The 27,200-nt window shown below is 33.0% G+C and overlaps 1 protein-coding gene across 1 annotated transcript in view; it reads right to left on the reverse strand.

Moving 5' to 3' along the window:
- LOC114340291 (uncharacterized) overlaps positions 1-27,200 on the reverse strand; it is a 903,606-nt gene that overhangs the window by 432,624 nt on the left and 443,782 nt on the right. The window contains exon 2 of the mRNA XM_050641761.1: positions 2,930-3,061. Within this exon, the coding sequence (XP_050497718.1) occupies positions 2,930-3,036 (107 nt within the window). The 5' untranslated portion in view covers positions 3,037-3,061. The remainder of the gene's footprint in view (positions 1-2,929; positions 3,062-27,200) is intronic.

Below are 27,200 nucleotides of genomic sequence, written 5' to 3' on the forward strand. Positions count from 1 at the left end.
TAAAAATTCAAATATCCGCCTTGTTTTTTCTGTCTAAAGAGTTGATGTTTTTCAGTTCTCTAGTAGTTTTTGCGTCAACGTCAATCTTTTTGACAAATTATCATCGTACGCTGATGACATTTGACATCAGCGTACGCTAAAATCTGCACTGATTTATAAGAAATATAGTTCCTCTAGTATCTAAAGTAGCACCTTCAAGCTTTTCTAAGGCTATTTCGAACAGCTTGCTGATATGCTAGTGAATCGTCCTTGTGTTTTAAAGGGATTTAAATATAAAAATCTATTTAGGAAAACATTTCATAGTTAACGCATTGGTAATGTAGGTAAAAATAAAAAAAGAAGAAAATTAGTTTAAAACTTATACAGTACGTGAATAAACACATTTTGCCGCAGTATAAACATATAGGAGGTCGGTAGAGCAATTAATAACAAATTCATAGCTAACATGGTCATTTAAGAAAGAGGATACTTTTCCAAGTTATTAGTCCTCCAGGCAGTAGCGACGCGTGAATTTTTCTGAAGTGTTACCAAAACCAGATGCAAAAAATCTTATTTAAAAAAATGAAGATATGGCTAAATGTATATAAATTCCGCCATCCAAAATTTTTGATTAAGTTTGACAATCTATAACTTTATTATTTGCACTTCGATTTTCAAGATTCCTGCACGAGTTTGTAGGTACATGTATTGATGTCAATTGCTATTATTCCGGTAACAAAAACTTTTTGCTTAGATGGCATTATACGGGGGTGAATGTAAGTGTTGTTTTTTCTCCTAACTTGTGTAGCTTCAATAATATCATTTTGTATATCACTTGAAACTCTTGAGAAAAACAGATGTTTCTAGATGTTGACAAAATTTTTGATCTTTGTTGGCAATTAATGTTAACAGTTCCCTGTAATTGCCTCGATTGTCAGAGTCGTCGCACTCAAAATGATCACGAAAAGCTCTTGTTTGGCCCAAAAACATCAGTGTATCTATTATAAGTGTGCTAAGGATATACCTATCAATTTTTTTAACAAACTCATTATGTTTAGCAATATTTGCTTTAAAAGCTTGGTTGGGAGAACTTTTGATTTTTGTTTTGCCAAACTGAATCAAATTGGGTATACATCTTACATGTAGGTAACGGAGATATTTCATGTCTCCTTTATAAAAATCTAACACTATTTAAATCGTGGACCTGGTCCACCCATTTTTCTGTAGAAACCAGAAGACATGGCCAACGATACCGTATATTTTTCTTGCAACCATAATATAACCAAGGATTTTCACTGTACCAACTAAATTTAAAATTTCGAACTACTTTTGTTGATTCCTTTTTTAAATTGTTTAAAATAGGTCTTTCATTTTTAATCTCATTTTTTTCTTCAAAATTATACAAGGAGAATTACTTTTCAAGTAGTTGATCGATTAAGAAGCGACACTCATCCATGGTTAACTGCACGCACACTTTTTATAGGTACTGTCACCAATTTTAAATCTGGTAACAGCGCTACTGATACACAGCGCGCTTATGCCGTCGCTTCTGCAAAATTTTCAGTCACTAGCCGGTCCCGAGCGCCAGCGTGGGTATATAACCATTGTAACCAGAAATGAGTCTGGTAACAGAGTATAATAAAGTGCAACTGAGTCACATAAACTCGCCAATATTTTCGTGTCTACGAGTAGTTGGCTATTTACTGAGTTAGGTACTATTACCACATAATATAATAATATATTTCTATTGGTAGAAATATTGGTAAAGAGAATTATTCATCGTCATAAAATATTTATTTGCAAGATTTTTAACTGTTACCAATGGTAACAGTGGTTACACGGACGCTTCGCCAGTGCCTTCAGGAGTTTCTTTTTCGTCACTTTCTGATGGATCGATTTATTCTTTAGTTATTAAGTGTTGTTACATTGAATTTTTCTTTTACTTATTTTCAATTTGAGTGCATGATAGGGAAACACAACTACACTATACAAAATACTATTTGGATATAGCTGATACCAATATATTTGCAGTGATAGAAAAGAAGAAAATACCAATTAATTTAGGTCATCATTTAGAGCAAAATATTTGGTAAATAAGGATATAATAATGGATGACAAATCTTACAAAATGATTAGATGCAAATAATTTCAATTTCTGCATGTCTCTTAGAGTGTAATAGCAGTAAAAGCTTTCTTTTAAAAATCTTTTAATTTAGAGAATGCATCGTTCATAATTATTGTAGTAAAGTTCTTCTTTCAGTGCGTCAAAGTTTTTCGATTTCTTTCTAATGCCTTAAGTTGGATATGACGGAAAAAGCGGTAGGTCCGTGATCATACACATTTATAACATTTATTTTAGTTGTTGATGGAAGGCGCTATAGTCGGAAAAAATGGTTTACCTTTTATCTATATCTATACAATTTAAGCGACTATACAAATCAAGGAACAGAATTTTTAATAAATACAATGTTTTGATATGTTTTATGTACACAATGATTCACTACATTCTTTAAATCATATATGACGACAAAATTAATGACGCACTAAAAGAAGGCTCTGAGAAGGACTGTAACGCTTTTGCTGCATACAATAATTGTATATGTTTTGTTCCCTTTCTACTCTGTAAATGACTTTTCAGTTGCTTTTGGTTGTTGTTTTCTACTTTCGTTTCTGTTTCCCTTTTTATACTGTTTGCCTTGTTTGCTGCTTTAGGAGATTAGGTATACAAAAATATGTGAACCGTAAAAAGATGTCATTCTGAAGCCATGAACACACTTGGTAAAAGCGTAGAAAATGAAAACATACAACATTTAACAGTAAAAAATTGAGTCACACTATGACATTTTTAGTTCTCAGCAGTTCAAAACTGCGTTATAGCAAACAAACAGAGCTAAGGGTTAGATATTTAAAGTGGTTCTAAATAAATCACAATATAAAAATAAACTATTACCTTCTTTCAACAGACATTTTAACATTTCTTCCAGTAGGAAGGTGTATAATAAGGTCCATTGCTCCTGCTAACATGTCTGGGGGTGTATCTTCGGTAATCTGCATCATGCTCACAGTCGCACCACGGTTAGACCTGAAAAAGTACATTGAAAATATTATTATGTATTTTCTAACATTTTCTGAGATCTAGTTCAGTGAGGCTATAGTTTATTTAATCTTAAATTGAATTGAGCGAACGATAGACACTTCTATTTTAAGTAAATTTCAGTAATTTTGAACTTCTGTTTAATTTCATGACTTTTTCATAAATATAGAGGTTTAAAATTTTGGAATAAATTCATTTTTTCGATAATTAGTGCAGTCACTAAAGGTTTTCACCTCCGATTTCGTTGAACCTCCATCGATTTTTATGAAAATAGGTTAGTAGTTAGAAGATAACTCAAGAAACAAAGGTGACATGGTGCCAATTTGCGCTTTTACCATGAGGGGGGTTGTCTCCCGTTTTCGCGGGTGGAAATTATTTTATTAAAGATACCCCCAGAAATCGATAGAGGGTCCAATTTTAAGTAAAATTTTTTATATAAGGTTATTTAAATAAGTCAAAAGTTTTTGAGTTATTAAAGATCAAAGAGTTTGATTTTTCGTGATAAAAATGCATATTTTAACATGGATTTTCGTAAATAACTCAAAAACAGTAAGTTTTTTTCAGAAAAGTTCTCATGACTAAAATTGAAGCTAATAAAAAATAAAACACACACGTTACTATAAAAACCTTTTAGTATATACACAAAGTCAGTTATAGGTAATTGAATGTAGTATATATATTTTTTTATTTATTTTTGCTTCAACCACTAGGGTTATTTATTAGCATAACAAAGTAGGTGTAAAAAAAATTACAAAAAGTGATAAATCAAAACATAACATAATAAACAGATACAAAATATTAATTACTTTATACAGTATACATTTTAATAATATTATTGATGTAGGTATTATATTAAAGTTTATTAAAAAAGCTTATAGATTTTAGAAATTCTACCAAATTAACTGTGTACTTAGGTTCTCCTAATAGTTGTTTTAATGTTTTTAGAAGATGATGATGTACTCTTTCGACTGCATATGTTGGATAGTCAATCAAGATGTGCTTCACAGTCACAAACAAAACACACTGCTTCCTCTTCTCTTTTCAATACATGTTCGTGCGTTGCAGCCGTGTGTCCTAATCTTAGGCGTGATATTACTACACGAGCAGGACACCCTAAAAAAAGCGCTTAGTTTTTGAGATACTGACCACGGAGGGGTGAATGGATAATTTCTGGTGCTGAAAACGAAAATGAAGTTTATTTTGAATTTTATGTGGGGGAAAATTGACAAAATCGCAATTTTAACCTAAAAATAAAAAAAATTAAATCACGTTTTTTTTGCGTTTACCTCGCTACAACTCTGTTCCATTTTAATATTTTTTTCTGAAATTTTTACAGTATTTAGCTCTAACATTTCTGAAGATAACGGTACCTGTTTCAAGCTTTTACTCTTACCCTGATAAAGGTTATGAATTTTTCATAATCGCAAAAGTTGTGTGACGAAGTTTAAAATTTAGCTTCTTAATCACGTTTATGTTAAAGTAGAGAGTACAAAGAAGTTTTCTAGTAAGTTTTAGATCAACATGTTTTATAGAAAAAAAAAAAAAAAAATAGTGCAACTTTTAATTTCAACATTAGAAATCCCCAATATAACGCTTATTTTTCGATGTACTGACCATGGGTGGTGAATGGCTAATTTTGGTCTTAGATTATGTTTTTGACCGTGACAAAAACGAAAATGAAATTTATTTTAAATTTTATGTGGGGAAATATTGTCAAAATTGCAATTGTACCCTAAAAATAAAAAAAAATAAATCACGTTTTTTTACGTTTAGCTCGTTACAACTCTGGTCCGTTTTAACATTTTTTTCTAAAGTTTGTACACTATATATCGCTCACAGTTTTGAAGACAATGGTTTCTGCTTTAAGCTTTTAGTCTTATTCTAGTAAAAGTTATGAATCTTTTAAAGTACAAGGTGCAGATTCGTGAATTGCAAAGTTTAATCGAAAAATTTGACTGATAAAATTTTAAATATAGATTTTAAGAGAAGGGGTGGTATCCACCCCCAGGGTAAAAGTGCAAGTTGGCACCAAATCATTTTTATTTCCTAAGGTGTGTTCTAATTAGTCACCAATTTTCATGAAAAGCGATGGAGGTTTAACAAAATAGGAGGTGAAAACCTTTAATAACAAAATAGGAGGTGAAAACCTTTAAAGACTACACTAACTTTCCCCTTTCATCCCTTATTGCTACTTCCTGTATCCACTGAGGTGTCAGCCTGGACATATTGCAAACTACTCCTCCGCCAATTTTCAGGCAAAAAGTTTTCATTTAAGGTGCTACGAAAATCATCATTTTTCAAAATAGTCTACAATTTTAATTATGTGTATAAATGGCATTGTTAAGTAGTACGGTAAATAGATGTACTGACGCACTTTTAAATGTTAATATTGATAAATAAACCATGAATTTTTAAACTTGGAAAAGCTAACTCGGCAAAAAATGGCTCTAGAAAAATTTTCTTTCTTTTGTGAATGTGTCAAAAACTACCAGAAACACGAATATCGAAAAATAATTTCAAAATTTTTAATCCAGGCGATGTTATTAAAAAACAAGTTTTAAACAAATTACACCAATTTTCAAACGCCATTTTCGAGAGGCGTTTCATTGAAATTTTAATTTGTCAATTAAATACATTTATCGAAAGTATACATAAAAGCAAAAAAAATGTGACCTTAAAAACTTATATATTCTATCGGGAACAACCGCGTTTTTGCAATTGAATAAAATGATAATTTTTTATAAACAAATTAAATATTTCATAAACTACTCAATGTTTATCAACCAATTTTTTCTCAATTTATACTGGTTCCATAGCGCAACTTTTTCTGCAAACAAAATGTTTTATAGTGCTTATTTATATTGCAAATATTTTTTTTTGAAATTTGTTTTTCAAATTTGATTTACAATTATTTAAATAAATTAAGGGTCAAATTCAATTTAGTAAGTCTTATATAAATGATTGTTACTTCAGCTTTGCAGAAAAAAAATTGAAAAACCTTAATAAAAACATGAAGTACCGTAGCAGTTAAAAAAGTAAATTTTGTGCAAAAATTACCAATTTTTAATTATTTAAACAATGATCCCCTCATATGAATCATATACTTTCTTGAAAATATCTTTTGTTTTAACCTAAACTTTTATAAAAAAAGTATTCCGACCTGTATGGAATTAAATTTTGATTTACATGTATTGTAATTTTATTTGATCGGTCTATTTATCAACATAAATTTTTAAGGGTAGAATTATTCATCAAAATTCTAAGTGAACTTAAACATCATAGGTACAATTTTACATCCAAAAGTTCATTCTTGGTAAAACTCGACACTGTGTACCGTTTTGGGAATATTTTGATTTGAAAATGGGAAAGTTTGCCATGGGAAAGTTTGCCATGGGAAAGTAACATTTTTATTGATTGTTATGACTGTACGATAAAGCTTGTAGATATGTGAAATTATAAATATTATAATCTCAGAGGGTATGTGGACTGTACTTAATAAGGATATTTTTAGGTTTAGGTTAGGTTCAAATGGGAAAGGGTTTATCAACAGACAATACTCATATGTTTAAAAAACAAAAGATCTTTGAAACACACTCAGTGATCAAAAGATCCAAAGTTAATGGTTTAACGACCACTCGTACGAAATCAAGCAGATGAAATAGAGAATGTGGAAAAATCCCCTTACGAACAATTCACACATCCACCATTTTTAGATCTTTGATTCTATTCAAAACATTTTTCCCAGCCCGAAATGGTGGATGTGTGAATTGTTCGTAAGCTCTATTTCATCTGTTTTAATACTCATATGTATATAAAAAGTTTTACCAAACTGTGAAGCCTTGTCGCGCTTTTTATCTCGAGCACTAATGCCGGTCACACACGAATTGACTGTTCCACGTGTCTCGTGTTTTGACTGTCGCGAACTGATATATGCCGTCACTCGCGAATTAACTGTTCGTGCACGAATTGATATTGTTCGTACCGGTTAACGCGACGTAGTGGTCGTAGGAGAAGTATTCATGTGATGAGTGGTACTCGAGTTGATCCTTGGACGGATCGTAATAGAAAGAGCTCGTTGTTGACCCTCAGGTGGGCGCTATAGAAGAGATTGATGAGATGTACCCTCAAGACAAGAGCGGTACTCGAGTTGATCATTCAACGGATCGTAGTGGAAGAGGTCATTATTTTTCTCTCAATTTCGCAAAATGTCCAAATATTGTCTATTGGAAGGGATGGAATTAAGTGGGGATGAATTAAGTAGTACTGGCAGGACAGGTTTGGCTTGAGATTTATTTAAAATTAAGGGTTGTATTACAGATTTAACACAGTAAAAGATATAATAATATTTTTTACATGTGAAAATTGAACATACTCGGGGGGTGAGAAAGGAGTTACGCCACTGAGTCAGGGCACAGTATAAAGAGGGACAGTAGAACCACTCTCCGAAAAATTGGAAGTAAAATCTGTAGTCGCGCATGGCGACCGCGCAATGTTCTTAGTCGCTTTTGCCCCACTCTCGCATTGCTAGTCGCATAGAAACGTACGGATTTTAACAGGGAAAACCCGCATCCACCACTGGTGAATTACCAATTGCGTACTGCCGGTATTACTTCTCGAGATCAAAGCGCCGACAGAGGAGTGATTTTACTGTGGAACCTCTATATACTATGATCAGGGCATCAACGATTATCCTTAGACTTTAATTAATAGAAACTTAAGAATTAGAACTTAATAATCTAGGAATAAAAATACAGCAATAGAAATTAAACACATTGCTGTGTAAACTAGTTAGTTACGAAATGCTTAAATTCTAGAGAGGCTAAAGAAACTAAGAGATACATTATTGTAAACAGAATAGAACTAAGAGATGCTTAAAATTTAGAGCAACTAAAATCTAGAGAAACTAAGAGAGACTTTATTATAAAAATAATATAACTAAGAGATAAATTGAGAAAACTGAAATCTAAATAAGATGAGCATTTGTCAGAAAGCGCCACTATTGGCCAAATAGTAACCTGGCTACTCTCTTTATGGACCTAATATACATGACGTGCAGGTATATCCAAATAGCATATATATAATAAGCATCAGATAAATAACTCAGTGTAACTTTAGTCTTCTTCTTATACTTGTTGTAGATCTGTCGATCTGTTAATTCCGACGTTGAAGTATTTCTTGACAGGTAGACTGCCAGCTATCTCTCCATCTTTTTGGTGGTCTCCCCGGTGCACGCTTGCCTGCTGGTTTTCCTTCTAGAGCAATTCTTGGTAGTCTGTGCTCCTCCATTCTTTTTACATGACTGAACCATTCTCTTCGTCTTTGTCTGCCCATCTGACTACATCTTGCACGCCACATTGTTCCCTGCTGATGTTGTTTCGTATTCCATCTCTTCTTGTCTTCCCTGCTATTGCTCTTAGTGTCTTCATTTCGGCTGTTCGTAGCATGCTTTTGGTTTAGTTGTGTCTTGTCTTGATTCAATGCCATAGGTTAAAACAGGAAAGTGTCACTTTAGTAATTGATTGAAATGTATTTAAGAAGGACTTCCAAACATAGCTAATTGGATCATCCAGAATTTTACTGTCCCAATCTAAGGGCAATGACCAGAGACGTAAGAAAACTTAAGAGTTTGATATAATGGGTGGCAGTGATCCTAAGGGATCATACATATGTGAAACATATGCCAATATTTTCCTTTTTGTTAAGGGAGACGCCTCTTCATAAGCAGGATGCTTAAAAGAGAAATAGTCGTGTTCAGGTGGCCATTTAATATCTAGGACATTAGTGAAATCATTATCTAATTTAAGATTGATTTGTGAAGTGAAGGCCATGCTACATCCTTTTGAAAGGACACGAACATATAAATGTTTTGTATGGAGTTGCAAACGATGAATATTCAGACGAGAGCATTGTTGAGAATAGGGCATGTGCAACCCATCTAAATTATTGACCCATGACAAAACATCGTCAATATTAGTAGATTTTTTGAGAATATGAGACGCCACTGGGTGCATGATTTTATTAATAAAAGTTTGAACCCGAGGAGCAGTAAACAACGGCGGGGAGAACGTTACATTGACGTTAACCGTACTAGGAAGCGGCAAGGCAGGCTGAGCCACTATGACAGGAATATTGTTGGGTACTGCAGAGTCTCTTGTTGACTGGCCTACTACATTTGGTAGGTCAACAGTAACAGAAGAAAAGACAGATTGGACTGAGTCCAATGAATTAGATTGAGAAATGGTATGAGTAAGACCATTTTGTCTTAAAGGGGCTGTGATCGTAACTGTGGCAGTGCGAGGCTGTGAGAGAAGTATTTGATTTTCGTGTATTAGTGAAGGTGGTATGGTCATTTTTGGAGGTGAAATATGTTTCAAAATATCAGCATGTATACCACCAGTTTCACAAGTAGTTGAAATTATTTTATTCAGATTTGAGGAAGTTGGAGTGGCTATATTTTCAACAATAGGGGGTACCTGAGGTACATTTAGAGCATTTGAAAGTTCAGGTTGAGAAGTATGTAGTTTTAATTTGTATATGAGTAGGGGATGGTATATTTGTCAATTTCGCTGTTAGTATATCGCAAGAAGGCGGTACTGGGGTTACATTTGTAGTAACCACAGGTAGAGACAAATTGACATTTTTCAGAATTGGATCAGATATTAACACAGTTTGTGTAGGAGGAATAGGCGTAACCAGGATGATCCTAAGGGGGGGGGGTTACAACTACCTGAAAGGGGGGGTTACAACTACTGGAAGGTCTCTGAGGGCTATGGTGTTAAGCGTATAGAGCTCAAAGTACATCCCAATGGGGGGGGTTACAACCCCCAAAACCCCCCCCTGGTTACGCCTATGGGAGGAACTTTATTTAAAATCAAAGCATTGAACCCTTGCACTACTTGTGGCGGAGGAATGCTAAGAAGAGCCGGCGATGAAGAGATTGCAGTTTCAGTAATAACAGTTTCTTCTTCTTCTGGAATAGTTTGAAGAGTAACTACTTTTGCCGGTAGCATATTCTTTAAGCGAGACTTGCCGGTTACATCTTGGGCACTAATATTTTTGGAAGTTATTTCATAAGTCGACTTTTGAGAGTCTTGTTTCTGATCTTGAACAATTGCAGAACTAAACGAAGTACTTATAGTTATTTCTTTCGTTTGTTTAAAATAATCGAGGGTTGAGTCATTCTTAACAAGTGTATTTTTAACTTCCTCTTGTTCATTTATATTGAAAGCTTCTAGTTGTTCTTCTAAGTAACACACGGCGTCGACATATATTTCCCATGTACCTTCTTTTTCTTCCTGTTCGGCAAGATTTTCATCGTCGCACAAGTTTTTCAAATTTTCTGAGTACCATTTAAAAGCATCTCTAATTTGAGCAATGTAATCCTTGAGTATAAATTTAGGGAGTTTCCGTGCATTCAAGATTGAACTAATGTTCGCAATTATGATAATTGTTTTCGCAACATGCATGTTACGAGTATATTTTGCAATCTCTTCAATTGAGAACTCCATTTATATATTATGGTTAGAGTATTAAATGAGTCATAAGACAGAAGACAGTCTTAAAAAAGGGAGAAAGAAGATTAAGAGCATATACAAGTGAATAAGTGTAATAAAATTTTTAAGTTTCTTTTTTGTATGAGAATTAAATGTTGCCTGCGTTGATCTAATTTAAATTAGCAGAGAGAAGCAATTCGTATGCCATTAAAATAATGACAATATTGGTTTAAAGAATTCTTGGTAAAATTTCGGACATCTATTTATTATTAAAATTTTACCTGGAAAAGTGTTAAAGAGAATTATGCAAATTAGGTGTAAAGTACCGTGCTTCACAAAAGTCGCTTAGATTACGCGCAAATGCAAAGAGGTAAGAAAATAACCAATTATTGCCTTGGATACGTCACTATTTACCAATAAATGGAAAATACGAAAGCTATACAAAAGATAAGGTAATTTTACCGGAAGATGACCGTGAATATTTCATAGAATTAGAGATCAGTTATACCGGACTTTCTAAAAATAGAAATTCGGATGGTAAATACTTAGTAATTTTTAAATATTATATGCTAATAGCTAGAAATGCTATGAGATCAGATATATTATTTCAAGGAAATATTCAGATCTAAATTGAGCGAAAATATGTATAATTTTGCAGTCAATGGATAATCACAGATATAATATAACATTATGACATACATGCACTATGAATATATGCAATATAAGATACGTATGATATTTATTTTAACATTTATAGGTATGTACTATATAAAGACAGTAAGAGAGTAAGAGATTCTTGTAGAATGATGACAATATAGAGATTGCTTGAGAGATTATGAGAGATATGCGCGTTTATTTATGGCATAATATAAGGAGGTAATAATAAGAGAGACGTGTTAACTGAACACAACACAGATGCTCCAAAGAGATATACAGTGCTAGTCAAAAGTCCGTACCCCCTCGTATCTTTTGAACGGTTATAGTGAAATTTAGAGGGAGGAAATAAACGGACGTGAGCTTCTTAACTAGTCATGACAGGTGACGTAATAGTGACAGATGACGTTGCAGAGCCACTGTGACCGATAATTTTAAATGGGACCCTATGGCAAGTGATACCTCGTTTGAAAGCTATTCAAAATACCTATTCAGTCATACTAATTTTTTTGGGTTTTAGTTGATTTGAATTTTGGCGAATAAATTAAATGAATATAATATTTTAGGTTCGCATTTAGTTAATAAAAATTCAACTATCCGCCTATGGTTTTTTTGTCAAAAAGGTTGACGTTTTTCAATGTTCTAGTAGTTTTTACGTCAACGTCAACCTTTTTGACAAGTAATTATATGCGGAATTTTGAATTTTTATTAATTAAATGCGAAACTCCAATTTTATATTTTTTTCATTTATTCATCAAAATTAGCTTAAACTCAAACAAAATTAGTATGACTAAATAGGTATTTTGAATACCTTTCAAACGAGGTATCACTTGCCGTAAGGTGCCATTTAAAATTATCGGTCACAGTGGCTCTGTAAAGTCATCTGTCACTATTACGTCGTCTGTCATTACTAGTTAAGAAGCTTACGTCCGTTTATTTGCTCCCTCCAAATTTCACTATTATAGGTAAAACCGTTCAAAAAATACGAGGGGGGTACGGACTTTTGACTAGCACTGTATAAAAGAGAGTGTGAGACAAATTAAGATTTATCTTGGTATGTGGATCAAAGGATCCTGTATAAATAATTCCTCTACGAGAGTTTGCAGTTTTGCATTTGCCAAAGAGATGAGCAGTGGCGGCTGGTCCTATGAGGCAGGTGAGGCAGTGCCTCACCAGTATACCAATTGACTATTTACGTTATTTCGTTATTTCATCATCAATTCTTTAAATACAATTTAACTGTTTGAAATTTGCTAAATAACTTTATTTTCGTTATATCATCATCAATAATTCTTTAAATACAATTTAACTTTTTGAAAATTGCTAAATAATTTAATTTTTATTATAAAACTTTTTTTATTAACTTTATTTTTATGATAAAAAAAATAGTACGGCCCTGACCCGTTATTCATAACACACCGATATACCTACTCTACAAGGTACCATTGAGGCACTGCCTCTGATGGTACCTCGTCTAGCATATTAGCATACGAAGGCGACGGAGATCGGCCGGCAGCATGACTGAGAATAATTTTTGGAAGCGGGATTAAGTATCCTTTCAGAGGCAGGCAAAAATATGCCTCTAGCGTGGTTTTGCCGTTTTAGGTAGTTTGTTAGAGCAGTTTGTTCTAGTTACGTGTACTTACTATTAGTATAAGCAAAGAATACTCCATCCAACAAGAAGCGAAAGCACCTGTCGGCTCCTTTGATGTTCAGGGGACAGAAATATCGGCCGGAGAATGGTAGTGGTAATACTTCACACTACACTAAGAAAAGTAATGAGGAATTCGTTCAAAACAGTAGGAAATTTGACTTACGCTGAGAAACAAAGTAATAATTAAAACTAGTGTTTTTAAGTTGATCTATTTAATATTAATTGTATTTTTCTCTGTAAAATTTAATATAACCCATATATCAATTTTGTACTTATAAGTAAATAGGTTTTAAGTTAAAAATATCGATTTTGACTAAGTTTTTTAAACTATGTAAACGTCATGGATTTTTAATGCTTAGTTGAATTTAATCAGTTAATTTCAAAACAGATGAAAATTTCTATCGATTTCTATTACTTTTTTTTCGTATTAAAAAACTTGTCAAAACAGATATTTTTGGCCCAAGACCTTTTTACTTAGTACAGAATTATACTTTCAAATTTTCTATTAACTTTGTCTTAGGTTCATGACTTTTTTTGTTTCCTTTTGAGAAATTTCTTTGAATGTCTATTGACCTCCAACACCACCATATTCTCGCTGCATGAGGAAACTCTGCGGCTGAGGCTAGAATGACTTTATTCACCTTCGATTTCTTTCTGTGCATCTGAGGTTTCTGGAAACTCTGGTTGTACTGTACCAAATTCAATTCGCCTGGATATATAACAATTATCCTATCACATCTAGCATCTAATACCTGGGAATTAATCTATCAGCTGACAACAATATCAAAGAAGAGGTAAAAGAACAAATAATTAAAGCCAATAGAAGGGCCGGATGCCTAAACGACACAATTTGGAAAAACAAACACGTAAGAGTGCAAACAAAGGCCGGAATATATAAGTCAGTTATTAGGCCAGTTATGACTTATACGGCCGAAACAAGACCAGATACAAGCAAAACACAAAAACATCTGGAGACCAACGAAATGAAGATCTTAAGAAAGATTGCTGACAAAGGACTACAGGACAGGGTAAGAAGTGAGGAAATCAGACGCATATGTGGGGTAGAAAATATAAATACCTGGGTAAAGAACGGAAAAGAATAGTGGAATCAACATATAAGCAGGATGTTTCAAGAATAGTAAGAATAGCCAGGGACAAGTCACTGTTAGGCAGAATAAGTATAGGACACACAAGGAAAAACTGGAATGACAATTTAGGGACAGAATGAAATGCATCGTTGAAGAAAAACAGGCAGTACTGCCTATATAAAAGAAAGAAGTCATCAGATCTAGCATCTAGCCACCTTAACCTGTTTCTTATTTTGTTTCCAATAGGATCCACACCCAATTTTTTCTTATATACTCATTTCTAACATTATCTTTTTTAGTTATTCGCTAGTTCTAGTTATTAATAACTACTAACTATGGGTTTAATACGGAACTTAACCTAACCCTAATGAAGCTCTGCTTTCACACAAAATTTTCCAGTTTCAGCTGCATTCGCTCTCTCTAATTATTACCGTCTGATACATCTCTTATACCACTCTCACATATTCAGCCGGCACTCCTTTCCTACTTAGTACCAATAGGTTTCTGGTAACTTTGCTATATACCTTCTCAAGATTAATAAACACTATGTGCAAGTCTTTTTCTTTCACTCATAAGTTTTTCCCTCAGCTGTCATAAAATAAAAATTGATGTTGTGGACCTGCCTTGCATAAATTCAAAATTACTTTTATTTCTAGAACCGTACACTAAATTTTGTTAGATTTCAAATGTACGATAACGAAAACATATTTTGAATAGGGTGCTGCATAAATGCTTAATGATCTGAACAAAATTAAGCAAATGTTTGTTTACTGGAAATAAAATAATACTATTCCAAATTAAATAAAACACTAAATACTGTAGCTATGTTTAAATTGTTTTTATTCTTTATTAAAAATCTGGGAATAAATAATTTTAATAGATAGGTATGTATATGGAATCACATAAATGTTTGAAAATGAATCACATAAATGTTTAAAAGGAACTTCTCTCATTGCCCAACGATCGTTTACCTGCTACGATTTCTTAAGTGCACTTTACATCAACAATAAATTGAACAATAAATTGACCAAGTTATTCAAGGCCAAATTTGACGTGTTCTCAAAGCACAATTTGACATCCATATTTGTTCGTTATTAACTTGACGTCAATAAATTCGTGAATTTCTTGAAAGCAAAATTTTCTTGTCCTCAAAAAAATTGAAGGAACTTGGAATAAATGTTGTAAAAATGTCAATATTTTCAGTAGTACCAATGCAATGATTTTTTTATTAGAAGCTTTTGAATGTCGTTAGTTTCTTTGTTTGAGTAAAGTGTTTGATTTGAAACAGAATAGAATAGAACAGATTAATAAAATAGAGAGATAGATTAGAATAGATATATAGTATAGAATAAACTTGAAATAGAATAGAGTAGAATATAATAGAATAGATGTAATATATATGTAGATACTTACTAATAAAGTATTTGATTTAAAACAGAATAGAGTAGAATGTAACAGATTAAATGAAATATATAGATAGATTAGAATAGATATATAGTATAGAATAAAGTAGAATATAATATAATAGGTGAAATGATTGTGAAAAGCAATAGTTTTAAGTACCTACTATCGGTATTACAGAGTAATGGAGAAATAGATGGAGATGCATGCAGTAGAATTAGGGCTGGATGGATGAAGTGGAAAGAAGCGAGTGGTGTGTTGTGTGACAGAAAAATTCCAATGAAGCTGAAGGGAAAATTCTATAAAACAGCCATAAGACCGGCTATGATGCACGGAACTGAATGTTGGGCAGTGAGAAAGAAAGCGGAACAACGAATGCATGTGGTGGAAATGAGAATGCTTAGATGGATGAGTGGAGTGACAAAGAAGGATAAAATTAGAAATAAGTATATTAGGGGAAGTCTAGGTGTGGCACCAATTGATGCCAAAATGAGAGAGCATAGGTTAAGATGGTTTGGTCATGTTCAACATCGAGACGTTAATCACCCAATACGAAGAATAGCTGAAGTGCAGATTCCTGGAAGGAGTAGGAGAGGAAGACCAAAGAAGACGATAAGGCAGGACATGTTGGTAAAGGGGATTAACATTGATATGACTCAAGATAGAATTGTGTGGAGAAATGCAATTAGGGAAGCCGACACTGCATAGGGATAAGGCAAAGAGAATGATGATAATAGGTGTAATGTGTAGATACTTATATAGAATAGGTTTGAAATAGAGTAGAATATAATAGAATAAAGAGACTATATACATCCCTAATAGCACAAGGATGTCCTTCACGGACTTTAGGGAGGTCCGTTTTCGTCCAAGGAACGTCCTATTTTGGTCCAAATGTCGTGCTACCGAATGTCCGTTGGACGATATTTAGACCTGTGGAGAATGTATTGTGGGAAATAAAAAATAAATTTTTAAGGAACTTATATTACATCTTATATTAAATTACAATTATTGGATATTACATTATTTACATTAAATTACAATACACTTCTCCAAGAAATTAACGCACCACCTTAAAAATAGGGCATTTTTGATGTCTCGAATTTTCTAAACCTGTTGTCCCATCTGAGTGATTTTTTTATAATATAGCCTAGGCTATAGGTTACATCCTTAAGCTTGTCATGCACTGGGAGCTATACTGTAATATATGTATATTATATCATATCGCTCTCTATAGTAATGAGTGAGCCTGCAGACAGGGAACTAATGGTTCCGTATGTGCAGGCTCACTCATTACTCATTACTATAGAGAGCGATGTGATATATATTATAGTATAGCTCCCCATGCATGACAAGCATAAGGCAGTAACCTATAGCCTCAGGCTATATTATTATAAAAAAATCACTTAGATGGGACAACAGGTTTAGGAAATTCGAGACATCAAAAATGCCCTATTTTTAAGGTGGTGCGTAATGCACTGTATATATAGGTAAACTTATATACAGGCTGTAACAAAAATAAAATTTTTGTGTTTATTTAGTTGGCTATCTATTATAGTGTACAATCATCTAGAATATTTTGAACAAACTAAAAACACGAATATATCATCGAAAAATTAATAAAAAGGTCTTAAAATGCTTGGTTAGATATTAAGATCTAGTTAAAAAGAAACCAAAAACTGGATATTTTCTACAGAACGTAGATTATGAATTTTTAAGCCAGCTAATCCCATTTATTATACAGGGTGTCCCGAAAAGATTGGTCGTAAATTAAATCACATATTCTGAGACCAAAAATAATTTGAATGAACCTAACTTACCTTAGTACAAATATGCACACAAAAAAAGTTACAGCCCTTTGAACATACAAAATAAAAATTGATTTTTTCGAATATATCGAAAACTATTAAAGATTTTTTATTGAAAATGGACATGAAGCAATATTATTGCAGTAACATCTTAAAGAAAAATTATAGTGAAATTTGTGCACCCCATAAAAATTTTATGGGGGTTTTGTTCCCTTTAACCCCCCCAAACTTTTGGGTACGTTCCAATTAAATTATTTCTGCGGTACCATTAGTTAAACACTGTGTTTTTAAAACTTTTTTACCTCTTTCTATTTTTTCGATAAAGCTCTCTTTATCAAGATATGGCTTCTTTTTAAAATGGTTCAAAATATACCTAAAAATGTAAATCATTAATAAATTTTCATATTATTAGTCTCTACAATCGTACTTAACCATATACAAATATGTGGTGGATTTGACAAATATTCAAAATATCACGATAAAAACTGACTTCAAAAAAGTACTAAGAGGCAAAAAAGTTTTAAAAACATTGTGTTTAATAGTACCACAATAATAATTCAATTGTAACTGACACAAAAGTTTGGGGGGGTTTAAACGAACAAAACCCCCATAAAATTTGTATGGGGTGTCGGGTGTCCAAATTTCACTATACAGTGGAACCTTAATTATCTGTCTCTCTATTAACTGTCACCTCTGTTAACCGTTTTGTAAGAGAGACTAAAAACTTTTTTTACAGTCACCTCCTGTTTTCATATGATATTTTTTGACATGTTTTGTAGTAAATTCAATTATCTATTTACTACAAAACATGTCAAAATTTACATGTGAAAACAGAGATGACCCTAAAAATGGTTTTTCGTCTCCTACAAAATTCATGAAAAAGCAGATAGGAGGTATTGTCACATCACCGACAATATACCAGAAGTATATGTGGCCATACCAAATAATACATCCTTGATAAATATAAACATTTTTATTGCACAAAATCTTGTCATATATTTTTTTCCATAATCATCACTACGATGATGATTCGTTTGTATTGAATTGTACATTGCAATTCTCTGATGTTTGGGAAAAAGGGCTTAAGTCAGAATTGCACATCGATAATGTTTAGATGATTTCTGGACCAGAAAAATCGGCTCTTTTTATTGGTACATACAGTTTAAGTCTGCAACACTTTTTTTATGGTCCAGAAATCATCAAAACATTATTGATGTGCAATTCTGACTTAAGCCCTTTTTGCCAAACATCAGAGAATTACAATCTGGTCATAACTGACCAATGAGCAATTTTAATTTAACCTAAATTACTACTGTTCCTTAAAATGAAGAGCTTACCCCATAGCGTCTCTTATCTAATCTAACAAGATCGTGCACTATTCTAACATACACAGGCACACAAGCACTACGCTCTGCTTTTCACTATCACTTATCACTCAAACTAGTTCAAAAGGCTTTGTCCTCTTCAATCTTCTAGTTTGTCCAGTAGTAGATACGAGGAGCTGGATTTCCTCAATATTCTCATACTTATGAAGTTGTTGTTGCTCATGACTTCCTGCTATCTTCTTGATGACTATATTATCCAGGTTCCATTCCTAGGTCTTGATATTTGTTTATAAAGTAATATCTTATTATGCATCGACAATGTGGAGTTTCTTCCAACTAGTCAATACACTTTTTATAGGTATCTTTCTTTTGCCTTTCATAGCCACAACAAGGCTATAATACCTTTCCTTCCTGGTTGTTTTGTAGACCACTTTCAGCTGATTCTAAAAAATTAAAATGAATGGTAATTTTTCTATTCTTTACAATTAAAAATCAAAATAAATAGGTACTACTATTTACAGGTAATAATATGCATAAATAATTCGTTTCCTAAAGAATACAGAAAATTGAAAACGTTTTTATAATACTTACATAATTGTTTAAACAAAAGAGACCCAGCCAGAGCAAAACGCAAAACTAACAGACAGAACTGCAAAAAAAGCCACTAATTTCCATTTTTCCACCCCCTTATCTTATATGCATTTTCCAATCAAAATTTTTAGGTTGTCATGAACATGAAAGACTCAACCTCAACAAATAATAATAAACAAAAAGCTCTACTTCCACTTCCCGCCAAATGGACACAGGTTGGTGACACTGAATTCACGCCGAATAAAATGAAAAAATAGAACAATTTTCTTTTTCGTCAATTTCTTCACGTGAAGTTTATAACGAACAAACTTAGATGTCAAAGTGTGCTTTTACACGTCAAATTTGGCCTTGAATAACTTGGTCAATTTCTTGTCCAATTTATTGTTGATGTAAAGTGGACTTTAGTACTGAAAAGAGAATTAGTTGTTTACGATCTAGTGGGGCATCCCAGTACGAACCACACAAGAAAATCCACCTTTGCGTGGAGCCATCACAATGAGAGTTTATTTTAACAATACATAGATATGTTTAATAGTATTATCCTTTTTTCTACAATTAGAAAAGAGTAAACAACACAATAATTTTACAAATACATTCACATTATTTGTTAGGTTCAACAAACAGTTGTTAGGGGTTAGGTTGAGAAATAAGAAATAATACATGAAACATGGCGGATCGTACATGCGCAAAGAAATTTGGATCGTGAAATAGTCGATGCTTTCGCTTCTTGTGTATAAGAGATACAATAGATGTTTAGAATATGTTATTATGCTCTGGCTGGCTGAAAGTCATTTGCCAATGTCAATTAAATAAATAAATTAATAAAAAAATTAGAAATTATGATTTCTTTCATAATAATTCATTTACTTTTAAGTACGCTGTTTATAAAATAAATAAAAAACCAAAAAAATAAAATTTAACCCTTAGTTTATTTAACATAAAAAAAACAATCTTATAATATAACCGTAATTTGCTTACTTGCTTGTTTCTATTTGCATATATGCAATACATTTACAATATAATAAAATTGGTTCTAAAATGAAAGTATCACGTTTTTGCAGGTATATTGTTTGCGTACCATAATTTCATTTTGGCAAGTGATTAATAATAACAGAATCAGTCAACGGCCAAACCAGAATGATCCTAAGGGGGCTACAACTGGTGGGTCTCTGGGGGTATGGATTTAAGGCTTTAAGGATTTAAGGCATTTAAGGCTTATAACCCCCAACCCCCCCAGTTACGCCACTGGAATCAGTTGTCCGTTGTTTTCATGTAGTATATAATGTAAATTTTGCTTAATATGGCTGTTCAAGTGTTCAACGCTGATGAGCCAACGACGAAACATCTGATTCATGCTGTTTTGATATGTGGTATCATATTAATTATTATTTTTAGCTAAAAAACAGCTACTATGAGTATGAACCTGTTAGAGACTTAGAACTTTCGTAGCTATTCTTTTGCGAAAAAAATTGTTATTTAATATCGTTTGCAAGCCTTAAAATAAATACGGTGCCGTTCTGTGACGTTATGACGTCACAAAATCGACCTTCCGGCTATTAAAGAAAATCTAACCATAATAATAATAATCCTCAAGTGTAGTGTGCCTCACCATCTTGTACTATCACGAGCCGCCCCTGGAGATGAGAGAGATAAAATAAAGGTTTATTATTTGGTTAAAATTAACAATAAATGAGAGAATATGTGAGAGACAAAGAGAGAAATATGGCTTGACTAGGACCAAAATATATGTACAATAAAGCTTGTACATATGTGAAATTATAAATATAATCTTAGAGGGTATAATATGTGGACTGTACTTAATAAGGATCTTTTTAGGTTAAGGTTAGGTTCAAATGGGAAAGGGTTTATCAACAGACAATATTAATATGTATATAAAGTCTTACCCAACTGTGAAGCCTTGTCGCGCTTTTTGTCTCGAGCACTAATGCCGGTCACACACGAATTGACTGTTCCACGTTTCACGTGTCTCGCGTTTTAACTGCCGCGAACTGATGTATGCCGTCACTCGCGAATTAACTGATCGTGCACGAATTGTTATTGTTCATACCGGTTAACGGTTATGACTATCTAATTATATTGTCTTATTGTGCAGAGATGTCTTTGCGACTTAGCGGTCGTAGGAGAAGAATTCATGTACCTCCAACGCGTGGTGGATGGCACGAGATTATACAAGTTGACCCTCGAGCGGCAGTAGCAAAAAAGGTTTATGTACCCTCAAGTGATGAGCGGTACTCGAGTTGATCCTTCAACGGTAGTAGTGGAAGAGGTCATTCTTTTTCTCTTAATTTCGCAAAATGTCCAAATATTGTCTATTGGAAGTAGTGTTGCCCAAATGCAAGACCAAGACGAGACTTAGAGAGTCTTGGTCTTGCGACAGTACACCTGGTCTTGATATTGGTCTTGGTATTGCGCTCCAGGTCTTGGTCTTGGTCTTGGTCTTGCAGCAAGAGTCTTGCAAGTCTCGTAGTTGCCCATTAGCCTATTACATATCTTAGAACTAGAACAACGTAACAGAGTAGGTCAATTTTAAGCTTCAATATCACAGCCATAGTAAAGACCAACCAAATTAATAAATATCTAAACAACTGACACCGGGTGGGGTTTGAACCTACGATCTAAGCGATCCGTGTCTATATTCCAGATAACCAAAGTTTATACTTACGTATTTTTTCGAGTATTTGCCATTGACAATGTGTGATTTGAAAAGAATTCAATTCAGTGACAGATGTGCACAATATGAAGGGTCAGAGGGAAAAAGGATGAATGTCAATTTTTGTCATTTTGAGGTTATTGTGCAATCTGTTAGCTTAGAAAGAGTACTATCAACCTGTGAATGGACAAGGGGAAATAAATATGATAATCGTCTTAAAATCACGTCACAAGATTGGACGCAAGGGGTAAAAACAATGAATATGTAACTTTGTTTTTCATTTTACCGAAAATGCTTGCAGATAGACATTCATCGTTCTTTCCCCTGGCCCTTCATATGTTAACGCCGTTCTCATTTTGGTACCGAATACCAAACCGAGAATTATACACTTCTCCAAGAAATTAAGGCATCTCCTTAAAAATAGGTCATTTTTGATGTCTCGAATTTCCTAAACCTGTTTTCTGATTTAAGTGATTTTTTATTATTATATAGCCTTATTCGTTAACAATATCGCTGTAATAATATTGTTGCTAGAAGTTAAATTGTCGTTGTATAGGTACCCGATAGCTTATCAGTACTAATGAGTGTTCCAATCAAACTGTGTTTTTTCTCAAAGTTAGCATCGTCCTGTGGAATTTTCTAGCATTTATAAAATACTGAAATTAAAACCCAACTACAGTCTGATATTTTTTTTTCATTTTGTTTTTTCATTCGCTAATGTTGGATAACAGTAAAGTTGAGTATTTTAACAACTAGCCATGTTTTTAAATAAGGATGGCAAATTTTAAGGGGTAATTCTAAACAAACGGGTCATGTTACCCGTATGCGCGCCAATGGTGAATATTAAATTCTTAATTGTATGTCAAAAATGCGTAATAACTACCTCATAAAACCCACCAAATTTCATTTGCATATCTCGAACGGTTTTAGAGCAATAAATAAATCGTCAGTTTTTAAGAAAAATTTTAACACCCCCTATTTCGGAAACGATGCATTTGCGAACATACAGTTATAATGCAAACTGTCAAATTATTTTTCGTGCAGAATTACCCCTTAAAGTTTGCCATATTTATTTAAAAACACCCTGTATTGATGAATAACATGGCTAGTTAAAAAAGTACCTAACTTTTTATTATCCAACATAAGCGAATGAATCAAAAAACAAAATGTTAAAAAAACCTGAGGCTTATAGTTGGGTTTTAATTTTAATATTTTATAAATTCCACAGAGTGATGCGTATTTGAGAAAAAAGAATACTTTGATTGGTACACCTGGTGTACAATGACAAATTTACATATCTAGAAACAATATTATTACAGCGATATTTATACAGAATAAGGCTATATTATTATCAAACATTAAAATCAAATAAATAAAAAATCAAATTATCAACCACTTAAATCGAACAAGTTTAGGAAATTCGAGAGACCAAAAATGACCCGTTTCTTGAAATAGTGTGTATGTCAACCAAAGAGTAACAAAAGAACAACAGTTGATTGATAAAACAAATGACCGGTTTAATTTAACTACCTACAGAAAAAACAGCTATAAAGGTCCTTTTGTTTTCCATGTATTTCACTGTAAATATTTCTTTGTTGAATGCCTCGTAGACTAAATATTTGGGTATTTGGTTACACCGTATATTTAGCCGGCACGGCATTATCTGTTCTAGTCTGTCTCCTTATCGTAATCACACTCAGCAGAAAAAAATATACATAATAGTTTTATTATTCTATAGATATAGATCGATATAATTTGTCGTGTATGTAGTCGTGTTTAAATTCCTAGAAAACTAATTAAGGAAAAAAATGAACTACTTACATACTTATTAGGTGGTATATTTTTTATCAGGATATGACATATTTTTAAAAATTTCGATATATTATAGGTCTGGATCCCGCGTATGAAAAAAAATTGATTAATAGCAAGCTGAAAATTTGTTAATAGCTTAATGGTGTCTAGTCGGATAAACTTTGATATATGGGAACATTGGAATAGGGGCAGTTGTAATTGTGGAACAGGTTAAAAATTTGGAACGGTCAGACCACGAAAACGGCACATTTATTTTGTCCGACAGAATAGACTTAAACTCTCCGAACAGAGATTAAACTCTCATGCAAAAATCAGACTGCTATTTACCACCTGTCATAATTCCTGTCATTTGACATATTCTACATGTTCCACTCATTAAAACGCCCATTTGGTGATAAATAGCCGTCTGATTTTTGCATGAGAGTTTAATCTCTGTTCGGAGAGTTTAAGTCTGTTCTGTTGGACAAAATACATGTGCCGTTTTCGTGGTCTGACCGTTCCAAATTTTTAACCTGTTCCACAATTAAAACTTCCCCTGTTCCAGTGTTCCCATATATCAAAGTTTGTCCGACTAGACACCCTTAAGCTAGTAACAAATTTTCAACTTGCTATTAATCAACTTTTTTTCATACGCGGGATCCAGACCTATTAATTAATGAATGGAAGGCGGCTATTCTCAATACCTGGACAATTAATTTCAGAGCGAAGAATGTATGTTTGTTTATGGTATTGTTCGTAAGGCGCATAAGTCCAATTTTACAAATTTTTTTGCTTCTCATAGAGTACCTACCTAAGAAATACCCGAACTAATATACTTCATAAAACGACCCTCAGTTCTAATTGCAAGACGCAAGAGTCTTGCAGGCTTAGTCTTGTTCTTGCTCAAATCTTGCACGGTAAGTCTTGGTCTTGCTCAAATTAGGCGGTCTTGGTCTTGGTCTTGCTAAAACGCAAGAACAAGACCAAGACTGCAAGACCAAGACTGAGTTTGGGCAACACTAATTGGAAGGGATGGAATTAAGTGGGGATGAATTAGGTAGTACTGGCAGAATAGGGTTGGCTTGATATTTAAAATTAAGGGTTGTATTGCAGATTTAACACAGTAAAAAATATAATAATATTTTTTACATGTGAAAATTGAACAATGACGATAAGTCAACAACAATTAGATTTTTGAAACTTTGTTATTTGTAAAATTAGATATTGTAATGAAATTTTATATGCAATTTTTTTACAATTTTATATACATATTATGACTATTGTGATTTTGAATCTGATATATCCCACAAATTTGATTTTCTATCTGACTCTAGTTACAAGGTTCGTACCAAGTGTTTATCAACATAACTTTTTTAGGCGTAGAATTATTAATCAAAATTCAAAAGGGGACTTAAACATCATACAATTTTACACCAAAAAGGTTTTCTTAAAAACTCGACACTGTGTACCGTTTTGGAAATATTTTTATTTGAAAATGGGAAAGTTTGCCATGGGAAACTGACATTTATTGATTGTTATGACGATATGTCAACAACAATTAGATTTTTGAAACCTTGTTATTTGTAAAATTAGATATTGTTCTTCAAAATGTACTCAAATATTGAATATACCGACATGTTATTAAACTTAGGTGAGTGTTTAGGAAACTCTAGTGCAGCTTTTATTAGAGTTGTACAAGTTTGACTTGAATGTTTGAACTTGACTTGAGTTTGACTTAATGTCAAGTCAAACTCAAGTAAATCCTTCTGACAAATATATTAAGTCAAGTCAAACTGGTCAATCGTACAGGTTTGAAAATTCAAACTGTTTGTCAAACTAGTTTGAAAGAGTTTGATAATTTATTTAGTAGATATACTTTTTTGTCGAGATTGACATTTTAGTTGCCAATTAAGATAAGAAAAGTAATAATACAATGAGTGCCACATAAAAGTAACTTAATACAGGAAGCGATAAGCGATTATAATCAAAATAGGGTCGTAAAGGACATCGCACACATCTTATGGAAAATATAATGTCACTCAAATTCAATAAAATTTATACGAATAGATGCGTTTTAAATTAACGGTCAAATCTTATCATTGCGCCAACTCTATATTTTCAATAATAAGAGCAGAAATTGATATAAATAAATCTGAAATCAAATGGGTACGTACATAAGTTAGAGAGAGAAAAAATATTTTAAAATACCCAAATTGTCGGTACTCCATAAATCAGCGGATTAGTTTCACTAATCCGCTTAGACCCAGCGGGGTTTAAGCTCTTGTGAATAGCACCCAGAGCAATAGTAATTGTAACTGACAGTTTTACTGACTCCAAAAATGTGATTTCGATAAACTTTAATTGGAATTTGCGCCGTAATTAATCATAATTAAGAGTTGGCGCAATGATAAGATTTAACCGTTAATTTAAATCGAATCTATTCGTATAAATTTTATTGAAATTGAGTGACATTATATTTTCCATAAGATGTGTGCGATGTCCTTTAAATTTCTTGAAAATGATTCCTGAATGCTTAGAACTACTTGCTGGCAAGTTTCGTTTTATCCATATAACTTTTTATATTTGAGTGTTACTAGATTAAAACAAAGAATTCGTTGGATAGTTTTTTTATTAAACAAATTTAATTTAATCTACTTTGGGAGCGTTCAAGTATTACGTAACGCAAGTTGGGGGCGGGTCATGTAAAACGTTACGGCGCGTTACACGGGGAGGGGGTAGGATGGTTCGAACAGTGCATTACGTAACATTGTTTTTTTAACTTGAATAAAAAAAACTACCGAATCACAATCTTCCACCTTTTCAACTTTCGTTTATATTTTACATAGAACCCCTGGATTGTATTATATTGCCCCCTCACGCTCCGCTCATGTTACAATACGACAAAATAGTATTCAAGTGAAAAAATCCTAAAATTTGTATTTAGCAGATCAAGCACAGTAACATGTGTCTCAATGGACAGCTCAAAATAAAATGATTTGGAATTTTTATGACTTTCTTTTACTAAAAAAGGCATTTATTTATCTTAGGGCCAGTTCGAAAAAACATCTGGCACCAAGCTGCTAGTTCACTCGAAAATACAATACAAAAGTATCGTCGTATATTCGTTGGTATTTCTTTAAAATTCAAAACTAACCATTGGGTTATTAGACCTGGATCCTGCGTATCAAAAAAAGTTGATTAATAGCAAGCTGAAAATTTGTTAATAGCTTAACGGTGTCTAGTCGGACAAACTTAGTTGTACGGGAACACTGGAACGGTGGAAGTTTTAATTGTGGAACAGTTTAAAAATTTGGAACGTCAGATTACGAAAACGTCTCATGTATTTTGTCGGACATAACATCCAATTGATTTGTTACCCTTTCATTAAACTCTCAGGCAAAAATCAGACTGCTATTACTGACCAACATGATTCCTGTCATTTGACATGTTCTTCATGTTCCACTCATTAAAATGCCCAGTTGGTGATAAACACCACTCTGATTTTTGCATGAGAATTTAATGAAATGGTAACAAATCAATTGCAAGTTCTGTCCGACAAAATACATGGAACGTTTACGTAGTCTGACGTTCCAAATTTTTAACCTGTTCCACAATTAAAACTTCTCCTGTTCCAGTGTTCCCATAATCAAAGTT

The sequence above is a fragment of the Diabrotica virgifera genome, chromosome 1 (genome assembly GCF_917563875.1).
Source record: "Diabrotica virgifera virgifera chromosome 1, PGI_DIABVI_V3a".
Lineage (NCBI taxonomy): Eukaryota > Metazoa > Arthropoda > Insecta > Coleoptera > Chrysomelidae > Diabrotica > Diabrotica virgifera.